Raw genomic sequence first — 12,962 nt, forward strand, 5'->3', positions numbered from 1 at the left:
AAACCTATATCATGTAATAATGATTCAAGTGGTGAATTATCTGATGTTTGATTGTTCTTTCCGCCCTAAGAAAATGGCAGGAAGTGAATTAGGATAAGTATGTCCTTAAATTATGTTTTACTCAGTTAAGAAACAGGAATACATGAAATACTAGGTGTTCTGTTGTGCGTGTACAATTGCTGATGTGGATTTTTGTTACCTGCAATTGAGAAATTGCAAGGAAAGTATTTTAGTGGAAAGGGGTATTGTTGCCTTTTCAGTTTAACACTTGACTTTGTCACTTGCATGTCTATAAATTCTGGAGCTTCTCATTCCTTTGGACTTTGCTTCTATCATTTCATAATCGACAGCGAAATAGCATTTTAGAGCATTTTTTTTTCATTGCATAGTATATTTCCAGCTGAACCTGTGAACCTGTTTTATGAATGATATACTAGCTTAAATACACTTTCAAATTTGAATTTGGTTTCAAGATGTAAGATAGAGTCCTTTAATGTGTTTGGCTTCTTTAATGAAGTAAAAAGTTCTAAGTGCTTAAGTAGCCTAAGTTCTGTAGAAATAAATAACCTATTTAACTGAGGAGTTATACAAAGATGGTAAATGATTCACCTTTTGTACAAATTATATAGTGTTTTCCTGTTTTATAAAATTACATGGTAGGAGATGATTTACTGTGTGTAACAATATTGGTTTTGAAATGATATGTAATGAAACCTGCAAAATATATTTGACAGAAGAAAGTAAAATAGGCAAAAGAGCTAAGATGTTTTTTTTGTTTTTTTTTTTTTCCCCAGACCCAGTGTTTTGGTACTATGTGAAAGAAGTTCTGAATAAACACGAACTGCAACGCTTTTACTCTCTGAAGACAATTACTACAGATATTGGCAGAGGCCGGGCTTGGTTGCGCTGTGCACTGAATGAACATTCCCTGGAAAGATATGTTCATATGCTGCTTGCAGACAAGAATCGACTTAGGTAATGTATTCGATGTCATTGTAATGCTGGAAATGTGCATGTATTGACAAATGAAATATGGAGATTTAAAAAAAAGAAAAAAAGCACCCAAACAAACAAAACCCCCAAATACAGCTATCATAATATACCATATTAACTGCTATGCTAGTGATGCCACTTAACCTCATGTGTTTATTGTGTTCATTTTTGAAATTTTGACAGCCATTGAGATATAGTGTCTTGTGCCTGTATCGACATGTAACCTGAAACTGGCTTCATGCTTACATGTGAGAATATATGCTCCTATCCTCATATTCATTTCCGTTCTCGTTCTGACACTCTTCCCTACTCTTTCAACAGTTTTCCTCTCTGAGACCTTAATACCTTAATGAGAGGGGCTTTGAAATACCCTTCCCACTCTAATAAAATAGCATACTATTGCAGCCTTGATCTTATCAATTCCATAGTAGTTGTTTGTTGCCCGTTTGGAGGTGCTCTCCCTGTAATTTTGAAGCTCCACTGGTCAAGCAATATGTAACTGGTGCTGCAGGTTACTTGGAAGTGGTTTTGTACCTGTTTGTGAACCTTCTTGTTACAGAGTTACTGTGAGAATAATTTACTATGTATTGTGAAATCCTAAGGTATTTTGGATGTGCAAAATGCACTTAGATTCATTCACGCTTCTCCTGTCATACATGTTGAGATCCTTTTCTTTTTGGAAATCTGTGGTATTTATTCTCAATAATTGTTGAGCTTGAGCCAGCCCAGTGAATTCAGTAGGAAGGCACTCTTTCCATTTGCATCAACTAATGGATATAATAGCAGAGCCGAGTTCTTTAATGCCTTTCAGTCTGTTCCAATTCTCTGCAGCTTTCTTGCAAGACAGATTTTGGTATGAAATCAAATAAAAACAAATATATGAACAAAAAAAATATGAAAACTGTTCTGAGAGATTAGTAATTTGGATTGCTAAGTCACTACTTACTACTCTGATGCTTGTACCAGTATTTGTAATATATCAAGATTGTCAGCACTCTGAGTGTTGTACATGAACTCTTATTTGCTACAAAAGCGTATTCTAGAATATTTAAGATTTAAATGTTATCAAAATTCAACCGGGAGTTACAGAATCACTTCATATCCTGAACTCTTACCTGGTTTAGAAACTTTTAAATGAACCTGTCTTGTTTAATACAGGTTGAGGTCTTTCTTGTTGTCTGTTTCTATGTTTAGTTAACTGAATGCTGATAGCAAAAATACAGCATCATGCTACTAAAAAGAACTAGATTTTGAACAAGTAACTTCACACGTTCGTAGTGAACTTAAGCGTTTCTTACATAGTTGTGTAGATGGTCTATATATTTCAGGGCTTCAGGGAGTTACTGTGATATATTTGATCTGTTGGTGTACTCATGCTTATTTTTCAGAGTTCTCATGTTTTGGAAGTGGAACATATGTTAATATCGGACTGCATATTCTTTGCTTTTTCCTTTCAAATTTTAGTGTCTTCTATGAAGACTGGTCTTTTATGATGGATGAAGAACGTTCTAGTATGATCCCTACAATGGCAGCGGGTAAGACCTCTTATATGCTACTATTCTGGGAAAACTATTTCATTTTGAAGTGTTATTTCTGTTTATGGTTGTAAGGTGCTTCTCGCACACTGAGTTTATGTGGAGAATGTGCATCAGATGCACGTTCAGGGGTCAAGGTATTATGCCAGGTTTGTTATGAACTGTTAAAACACTGAATCTGGCTTTCCTACTGTTCAGAATTCTTCCAGGCAAATTTTCTGACCCTTCATCTGTAACAATAACTTCCCACCTCTCAAAACTGTCTCAATTTAAAGAAAAAATGGGTTGTTCCTGAGCTTAAAAGAACAAGGATAGACTTTTCTTAGTCAGGCCCAGATTGTAGGTAAATAGATGGGAGTAGAGTAAGAGCTAAGAACTGGCTACAAATAGCTTACTTTTATGGAGTTAATATATTACAGAAGTGATATATTGTTACTGTGTACATCCACTTCCCAGATACATGATCACATGCTTTCTTCTGCAAGATACCATTCACAGGAGGTTTTTTTATAGAGTATAGGAGCCAACAAATAATAAAGCTGCAGTGAAACTGATTTAAATATGAGCTTATAAATACACCAGCTCAGCTGCACATTAAATATGCAAAAAGTACTGTGAGCAGCCATCAAGATAAATTCAGAACTGATTGCATGAGCTTGAATAGTATCTAACAAAGAATGAATGGTACATGGAAGGATAAGAATTTAGGCTCAGAGGACTGTGGGTAAATTTTTGGGCAAAATATTTTACATGTCAGAGCTTTGTTACATGCTTAGGTTCTATTTTTGTAACTTTTGCATGAACTATATAGTGGGGTTTTGATCTTATTTTTTCTTTTATCTGAAGGTCTGAATTCCATTCTTTTTGCAATCAACATTGATAATAAGGATTTAAATGGACAGAGCAAATGTACACCCACAGTCTCTGATCTGTTAAAGGAATCAACGCAAAATGTAACCTCATTATTGAAAGAATCCACTCAGGGTGTTAGCAGCCTTCTCAGAGAGATAACTGCATCCTCTGCTGTCTCCATCCTAATAAAACCTGATCAAGACACTGACCCACTTCCTGTTCTTTCAAAGAATGTAAATGCTGGTAAGCATTTTTGCTATGTTAGAATCATTCAAAAACTTGCAAAATGTTAATGTGCATTTAAATAATTTTTTCAATTAAATTTAAAATACTGACCTGAATTTCAATTTCTTAATCATAAGATTTCTGATCACAGTTTCTGATGTAATGATTTTTTTCATTTTTGATATGATTACATTTGGCACTTTATCAGTCAGAAATACACTGCCATATATCCGTTGTTACATACTAGATTAAAAATTTAGGTTGTTGTCTTCAAACACCACCCATATTTATAGTCTGATTTCCTATGTGAAACAGATAATTACCACAAACGAAAATTTACTCCTTTTCAAAACAAACAAAAACCCCAAACACCTTTAAATGCTTTTGTGCTGCAACCAGCTTGTAGGGTATAGTCAATAACGTGAATCCAAAGTCTTAATGTCCTGTAATGTGAAATTAATCAAGTAAATTGTGATATTTATTCTATATCTTCAGTTGCAAAAGTAACAAAATAATATTTTACTATCTTTACCAGAAGTAGAGCTGAGAGGATGCTTTGCTTTGTGAAGTTACAAAACTGCAGAAAGACTCTTGGATTTATGTATTTTTCATTTAAAAAACAAGGTTTGAATTTGGGCTTTAAATAGTTTTGGTTATGATAAAAAGAAAAAGTGTGAATGCTATCTGGTAGGAATAGATGTTGACATGAAATCTTTTTTTATTGGCATTTAAAATGGGTTTTGTCTCTAAAATGGTTTTCAAAATAAACTTGAAGTAAAACTTTTGTTTAAGTATTTTAAATGGCATTAAAGTAGGTGATACTTGACTTGGGATAACTTTTTAAGTATAGAATAGGCTTTCAAGATGAAATAACTGACATGCTGCATGTGTCTACAACACAATGCATGTTACTTGTTTAGGTCATGAGCATACAGTACATGCACTGTAAAACTTGCAATAAATCTTCCATTGAAAAAGTTGGTGTATTCAAATGAAATTATGTGCTGAATAGTAAAGTCAGATGTTTACATTAAAGTCAATGTTCTTTGCTGGAATTCTGTTTGCATTAAGAATGAATTTTAACTTCTTGCTCGTAAAAGTAGGTTAATCACTGTTGTGGATATATAACAGTGGGACTTCAATTAAACAAAACAGTTTAGTCACGGTGTTGTGTGGATGAGTAAATTTCTGATATTTTTAGGGGTGCTTCAAATTTGCAAGATCATTTATTCTCACCTATTACAATGTGCACATGAGGCTAGCTAATCATTGAAAAATGACTGTCACATCTTAGATGTGATGTAGTCAGGATTTCAGTGTATTTCAAGAGCAGGAACTAATTAGCTGAGAGAAGGAGCAAGATTTTTTTTCTTTCTTTCTGAAAACTAACTGCTCTATTTCTAGAATATAGACAAAACTGTCTTTATGTGATCATAAGTTTTTTTTTTTTTATTTTCTTGAAATTGTTTCATGTTTTATCTGTTGTGTAGACATACCTTGCAATATACACTAGCCATAATCCATAGGAGAAGGTGACTGAAAGGCTTTTTCTCTTAAATTTCATTTTATAAATTTGGACTTTTTTTCCACTTCCACTTGAATACTATTATTAATGCACATCTGAACTAACTTTTAAAATTTGAGTTACATAAAGCATATAAAATAAAGATGGTACTTAAAGGTTTAAAAGCTAACATGTATGGAAAGATAATAAATGGCATCATGTATCTAATTGTTTTTTTCTTTACTAAGCTCATTTAGTTCATGAGTTCTGTTCAGAAAAATTACAGATGTCTTACGTTATTTTTCTTTTTTAAAATATGAAAATATGTTGCTTCTAGATTTGAAATCTAAAAAGGATCGCAAAAAGAAGAAGAGAGTGACAAATATAATCTCATTTGATGAAGAGGAAGATGAGCAAAATGTGGGGGATGCAACAAAACCTCTGGTTACGGGAGAAAGTTCAGAGGAGAATTTAGATAAATCTTCAGTTTTTATATTACCCTCATCTGAAACCAGTCTTGGAAAAAGTTTGAATGGGAATGAAAGTAACCATTCATGGAAAAGCAATTCAGTGTTCATGAATGGAGAATATGAATACCAGAAACTAGATGTGAAGAGTATTGATGATGAAGATGCAGACGAAGATGAGCTGTATGGAAAAACACTAGGAAATAAAGGCACAGAAAATGAAACTGAACCTTCTGAAAAGTAAGTAATTGAAGGAACAAGTGATAATTTTTTCATGCTTTTTTTCTTTTTACTTCTTTTTCTCCAGGGGTACTGGCTAATTTGTGTAACTAACAAAAATCCCTGCACTGTAAAGTTTTCTTTATTCATTCTTTGTTTGAACCATTTGGACTAGTTTGGGGATATTTTGCATCTAAGTTCCACCTAAAATCACAATATTGAGATTTCAGATGTTCTCCATGAGGTTCTCAGATGTTTAAATTCTTGCCTGATATAGCCAAGCTATAATTCTTTCTTCTTATGATATTTGCTTATTCTTAGTATGATACCAACTTTAGTTTGGCTTCACAGTAAACCCACATATTTTTAAATGGAGACTGCTAGTATTCAGAGTAGATGTTAACTAAGACAAAACCATAAAACTGATGGTTTGGAATAATCTGATCTTAGAATCATAGAATTGTAGAATGGTTTGCGTTAGAAGGGACCTTAGGATCTAGTTCCAACTCCCTGCCATGGACAGGGACACCTCCCCCTAGACCAGGTTGCCCAAAGCCCCATCCAGCCTGGCCTTGAACACTGCCAGGGATGGGGCATCCACAGCTTCTCTGGGCAGCCTGGGCCAGGGCCTTGCCGACTTCATAGGGAAGAATTTCTTCCTAATGTCTAATCTAAATCTCCCCTTTCTTAGTTAAAACCATTACCCCTTGTCCTTGTCTTACCACTACACTCCCTGATAAAGAGTCCTTCCACATCATTCCTATGGGCCTGCTTTAAGTACTGGAAGGCCGCTATTAGGAATTTATGTACATCTTTGTCGATTTGTGTACATCCAAACCAAAAAGTTGGCAGGCAGATTGAAATAAGATTGAAATAAAAGTTTTTCTTGCAATGATACCTCCAAAAGAAATGTGAGTGTTGTGAAAATTAATGCTGACTATTTATATAGGTTTTATTTTCTTAATCTAGGCCTCATGAAATAGTCACATGCAACTCTCAGATATGCAGTTGGAGTCCTCTGCAGGTCCTGAATGATGACTCAGATGTTCTATTTCCTGTCAGTGCTGTTGGTTCTTACTCCCAAACTGGTAAGTATTTTAATTCTATCTAATGCCAACAGAATTTGATTAAAAAAAAAAAATAATAATTCTAACATGGGACAGTGGCAAATAGTATGAGATTATAAGGAATTAAGAAGATACCATACAGCTGGGACAGAATGTTCAAATACATTTTTTTTCTAGATAGGAGACAAAGTTAATTATTTGAGTAGTCTTATACTTATCTCATATCTAAGCTATTTAGTTGAGGAGGATTTACCCATATCAAAATAGACCAAAGTTTTGTTGTGATTAAGCTGTGGTCTTCTATGTATAGTATTTTACTAATGATTTGGATGGTTGACTAAAAAGTATCCTTATCCAATTTCTGGATACAACTAAGCTGGAAGAAGCTGAAGTGTGTTTGATAATTTGAATTTAAATGAATCTTGACAGATTGGAGAAACGATTAAATATTGGATGTAGTTCAATAGAAGCTGTTATCTGTGTATATACAGGGTGAGGAATGATTGGCTAGGAAATATTTTGGAAAAGGATATGGGAGATGTAGTGGGTTACAAGCTGATAGTGAGTTAGCAGTTCTGTGCTTCTACAGTAAAAGCACATATCACACTGAGATGCGTAAATGGTAGTGTCACTTGTAAGTTTATGCTTAGTTGGCTCAGCTGCAATATTGTATGCAGTTTGGGGTACTGCACTTGAAGAGTGATGGGGACCATTTAGAGATCTTGTCAGAAGCAATGAGAATGGTCAAAGGTATGGAAGAGAAGGTCCAGTATCTGTATTGGTAACAAAACAAAAGAATTCCCCCTCAAAAACCTGGAAGTTAATATTTGGCTAGCTGTTTATAAAACATTGCTTTTATAAAACTTTGGGTATGTGTTCTCCTTTCAGTGACTATTAATAACTTCTCAGTGGCATTCAAATAATCTCTTGTAGTGGTAAAATATTTAATGCTTTTTGGATATACATTATTTATGCCGAGAGTTTAAACAGACTGTTAACTGAGTGGCTGTGAAAAAGTGAAATTCACTTCTATAAGTAAGGTGATAAGAATAACATGATTCGTACAATAATGCTGTACTGCCCTCTGCTGTATTTTAACATTTGTACCTCTTAAGAAATGCGAGTGGTTAATAGAAAGTAACATTCCATTTTCTTCTAGTTTTCCCAGTAACTGGCAAGCTCATTATTATTATGACAAGATTGTTGCTAAAGCATAGTGAGCTTCTGTAAAATACAGAGTTTAACCCAGTATTTTAGTTTATAGGTCTTACACAGATAACTAACAAGACATGTATCTGTTTGAAATATATTACAACGTACAGTGCTGTATGCTTATATGAGTTTTCAATTTTAGTTTGTTGTTGTGCTTCAGGGCTGTGTCAGGGCATATCATATCTCCATGTAGCTAGAGATGAGAGAGCCTGAGTCAAAAGTCAGGTGCCTGGAAGAAAAATGGAATATACTGATAGGAACTGAGCTTCAGTAAATTCTACAGCTTAAAAAATGAACTTTCTTCTCTGTAGTCATCCTGACATAACTCTAATTCCCATCAACTTTTTTCCTGCTTTTTAAATTCTATATTATTTTTTAGCTCATGATTTCAGGTTTGTTTTAGGGTAATTTTGTAACCCTTACATACTGATATTCAGAAAATGTAAATGATTTTTCTTTTTTTTTCTTAATACATTCACAGAAGGTAGGTGTTGTTGTTTTTCCTTTCACCTGACCCACCATCACGGCGGGCCCAGTAATACGTGTATTTTGATGCTGGCAGTTGTGGATGTGTGGACAGATGTATATTATCCATGCTTTTCTGAAAAGTATCTGATTCCTGGTATTTGGTTCACAGCCATATGTACCAAATGTATACATAGCAAGTCAGAGAAAAGCTATGGTGCTCTGTTGGGAATGTATAAAAGACTGGTGCCTATGCAAGTTTTCGGATATAGGGGACGAACCACAGATTTATTTCCTGCAAGTCATAAAACAGATTTGTAATGAGTATCAGATGCCATGTTAATTGAAGTCCTGGGGCTTGCAAAAATAACTTCAATAAGAAGTCTCTTCATAGATGTACAACGTTGCTGTCAATGTTAAATGTCAACGTCTAAACTATAAAAAGAAATTTTGCAATAATAATTTTTGTTGAAACTGATGGCTGTGTTACAGTTCTGCTGGCATTCGGTGTCAAAGTACAGAAGCCAGCTTTGGAGAAAGCTTTTAAACACAATTCTTTAGTGAAGTTAAGTATTGCTTTATTTAAGTACTGTTAATTGAAGACGCTCGTGCATGTGCATTCTACTTTAGATAACCTGGAGAATGGAGAGAGGCATGAAAGTGGTGTTCATGCAGTAGAACTGATTCCAAGAAGATCTGATCATCCTTACAGGTACATGTCAAATACATTTTAAAAGAAAAAAGCAAAAAACGCTTTCCACCTATAGCTGCTAGTTTAGTATTTTTGCCTAACAAATAGCTACTCAGTATTGGAAAACAAACTGTTATCAGGCTGCTCTTGGAAATTTTTGGAAAGACAAATGCAAAAGCCTACACTTCCCTATTTTTATAATTTTCATATATTGTACTTTTCCTGGTCATTTTGAAGAAGTCACGTAGTTATATCAACTTGAATTGACAGGCAGGTGTAGCCTCCAGGTTCTGGAGATAGCTTTTATGTTGTTGTTTATTAACCATACTCTCTGTGGCCTGTTGATTTGAACCTTCTTTGCGTGTATTCAAAAATCAGACAAAACAGATAGGTTAAAGGACAATTGAACATAAGTTGGTTGCATATGAGTTGTTTTCTGTGTATGATTTACATGCATTGAATAGATGACGAGACTTCTAGTTTCTTTTTGCTTCAGTTTTGAATTCAGGATTTTGTTTCCGTTAATTGATGACATTGTACTTTTATGACTAGAGTGGAAGTCAATCCTGCAGCTCAAGTGAATACTTTAAGCAATATGTTGCCTTCAGCCACTGTGCCAGAATCCATGACAATTAGTAAGTACTTCCTTGATGTATCTAGATTAATGGAATTAACTTTTAAAGTCCTTCATTTCTACTCTTATTTCAATGAGATCTATTTAGAGAGGCATGCAGCACTTCATTTCTGATGTGCTGGCCACATCAGAAATGATTCTGAATTGGCTGATACCAGGTTATGGTTCATTGCAGCGTGTATGACATGAGCCTCTTTTTCCACAGAACTGCTATAAATATCCTTGTACTAGTTGTGGCTTCTGTATTTAAATTAATAGTAATGATTTAATTTGATTAACATCTTTTGATTTCTGCAAGTTCTAAAAATGCTAATGGTTGGTTCTGATGTGATCTTACTTATTTTTCCTGCTTTTTAATGCCAGGAGAGCAAAGAAAAAAACCCCAAGAACTCTACTCAGTCTATGGTTTTAATAGGGAAAATTTGTTCCAAACATAAATGTGGCCTTTCATAAACAAAAACTGTTTAAGATTAGTGTGGAAGACAGTCTTATTTTCATTAGTGTTAAGAGTTGAATTGGACAGAACAAAATGGCCTTTGCTGTAGGAGAGAGATTAGTAGTACTGTTAGTTTATTTATTCCATCTTCCATCCTTTTCTTTACATAAACTTGCAGAAAGAAGTCTTAATACTTAAACTGTCCAGCTATGTAAATAAGTAAGCCAGTATGGCTTTTTCTCTCTGTACAGAAAGTTCTGTAACTGAGCTGGTGAATGTGGCTTTGTTCCTAAAGCTCTAGGGTGTGTCTGTTTCTTGTTGTTTTTTTTTTTTTTTAACATAAATATGTACAAATCTTAAATGATAACATTTGGGAATACAGAAGTGATGCAGACAAGATTCATTTGTGAAAGCGATTTATGAAATCATCAAAATGAATGAACACTACAGTATTCTAACCCTGTGTTCTATTTTCATGTTCAAATGGTATCTGGTTGACGTGTTAAAGATAAGCCATGAATTTTTGTTGAATTCTGATTCAGGCTCTAGTAAATATCTGCTGAGTGAGCTTTACAAAGCTGAAAAATCCTTTCTTACAAAGTACTTTATAAAGTGAAAATCTAGTTTGAGACTTCGAAGTGACATAGTTGAAGATGTAGATGAAGTTACTGTTGAAAGGACTGTGATGCTTTGGTCACTGGGTGTTTTCTGTTCATGGTGTTTCTATAGTCTAATCTTTTTGTACTTATGTTTTAGCTTTATTTTTTAGTCGTAGAATTTTAATGGGAAATGTCCTATTTTTATTGCAGTTCACTGATTTTATTGTTTCATAGGTACCAGCAGGGGCCGCAGTTGGTCTCTTTCAGTTGCTCAGTGCACATGTGTAGTTAGGACAGCTATAAAATAGAAAGTAAACCTTGAGATTTTCAATTGTTGATACTTAGCAGTTTCTAAATGAAATGAACCACAATATCAAAAGAAACATAATCATTAGCTTTGCATTTCAGACAAGGTTTTGAGGAAACATATAAGCTATGAAGCCAGTAGAACCATTGGTAAATAATTATTATAATGAAAATTCAGCTGGCTATACTTTTAACTTAATACCTTTATAATAGCTGATCCCAGATACATTCAATAACAATTCTTTTCTCAAGTTTGTTATTACTGATCGTAGATTCTCCATACAGTAAGAATTCAGTGCTATGACAAACCCAGACATTGAAGCTCTTTTTCTATATTGCAATTAGCAGAAGAATTATTAAATGGTGAGGCTTATAGCTTGGTGGCATGGTAACTAATTCTAACACATCAGGAAAGAAAAATGTAATGCAATAGTGTAGAGAGAAAAACTGTGAGGTCTCCAGTGGCTGTGGATTTTTGTGTTGCTTAATTCTGAAGACAAAGCTTGAAAAGAGTTTATTCTGAGTCTGTTCTTCCTCTTCTTCCTTTCCGTTTTGCTTGTGTAGTACTAACCTTTTCTCAGTCCTTCTGCTATGCATGCAAAAAAAAAAAAAAGTTATGAGAGACTGTAATTTAAGATTTCTGTTATCTTGAATGGTTTCCCTGAATTTATTTCCCTTGCATCTATATAGGTTAACTTAGCTGCAGATACATCTTAAAGGAAAACACAACAAAACAAGTACCATTCAAGAGAAATCATAATCTGTAGGGTTAGATTTTCAATGTGCACGTTAGACTTCATTTGAAATCTTGCTTTACTTTATGAATATCTGTCTTGTAATCAACTCAATAATGAATTAAGTTTGTTAGAAGCTTTAAATTTATGTAGTTGTACCATTACATCATTTTCCAGTTTTTTAAAAAATTGTTTTTATCGTGTCATATTTGCATTATAAGTAACATTGCATGTTATCTAATTATTGTAATTGGAAGACTATATTTTCAGCATTGTTTTACACCAGAAAAATCTCTCATATAGCACGAGTCATTTTGTTTTGTTTTTCGTTTTTGTATAATTTTGTTTTTGCAATGGGGAAAAAATGGAAGTCCCAAACCTTTCATTTTAGAAGGACTCTCATGTTTTTCTCACAAGGTTCTTTGACTGTAGTGCTAATTTTATTAAGTATTTGGGAACTTAGTTATTCCACTGTAATTTTCCTTGTTTTTTATGTTTGGGTTTAACCACAGCTGTTAGTAAAGGTTGTAGCATTATTCGCTATTCCATAGCTTTTTCATACATTCTTGAGAAAACTCCCAGTTCTTCATGACCACTGAGCAAGCTTACTGAGAAACAAAAACTACACGTGATATTTTTATCCAGGCTGTGTAGGGAAGTAAGGTGCTTGTTTTTTGTACTCTGTCCTCTAAATAGCTTTTCATTTGTTCTTTAACTTGGTTGCCATCAGACCCTGAAAGGTTCTCAGTTCTTGTGACTTCTCTGAAAGTATGGCTGTGGAAAGAGGATGTATAATTTTTATTGTGGAGGAAAAAAGCTGTAGTTTATCTTATGGACTCTTTTTTTTTTTTTTTTTTTTCCAAGTTAGGACAATTTGTTCTCTACAGTAGAAGGCCCGAAGTATATTGTACAGTTTGTTTCCTACTAAAATTTGCCTTATTAATAGTGACATGACAGGCTAATATTTAGAGGATTTTGGAGCAGTAAAGCCTTAATAGCCAATGTTCATGCAAGTGGCTTTGG

General features: G+C 34.0%; 1 protein-coding gene across 5 annotated transcripts in view; it reads left to right on the forward strand.

Annotated features, from left to right (window-relative positions):
- Positions 1–12,962, forward strand: part of SNX29 (sorting nexin 29) — a 140,284-nt gene that overhangs the window by 14,419 nt on the left and 112,903 nt on the right. For 4 of the 5 annotated variants that reach the window (XM_050713720.1, XM_050713721.1, XM_050713723.1 and 1 more), the window contains exons 5-11: positions 795–975; positions 2,458–2,528; positions 3,375–3,623; positions 5,447–5,816; positions 6,765–6,883; positions 9,170–9,251; positions 9,783–9,865. In XM_050713720.1, the coding sequence (XP_050569677.1) occupies positions 795–975; positions 2,458–2,528; positions 3,375–3,623; positions 5,447–5,816; positions 6,765–6,883; positions 9,170–9,251; positions 9,783–9,865 (1,155 nt within the window). The remainder of the gene's footprint in view (positions 1–794; positions 976–2,457; positions 2,529–3,374; positions 3,624–5,446; positions 5,817–6,764; positions 6,884–9,169; positions 9,252–9,782; positions 9,866–12,962) is intronic. The other variant, XM_050713722.1, reaches the window with a different exon arrangement.

This window comes from Cygnus atratus, chromosome 15 (assembly GCF_013377495.2).
Source record: "Cygnus atratus isolate AKBS03 ecotype Queensland, Australia chromosome 15, CAtr_DNAZoo_HiC_assembly, whole genome shotgun sequence".
Lineage (NCBI taxonomy): Eukaryota > Metazoa > Chordata > Aves > Anseriformes > Anatidae > Cygnus > Cygnus atratus.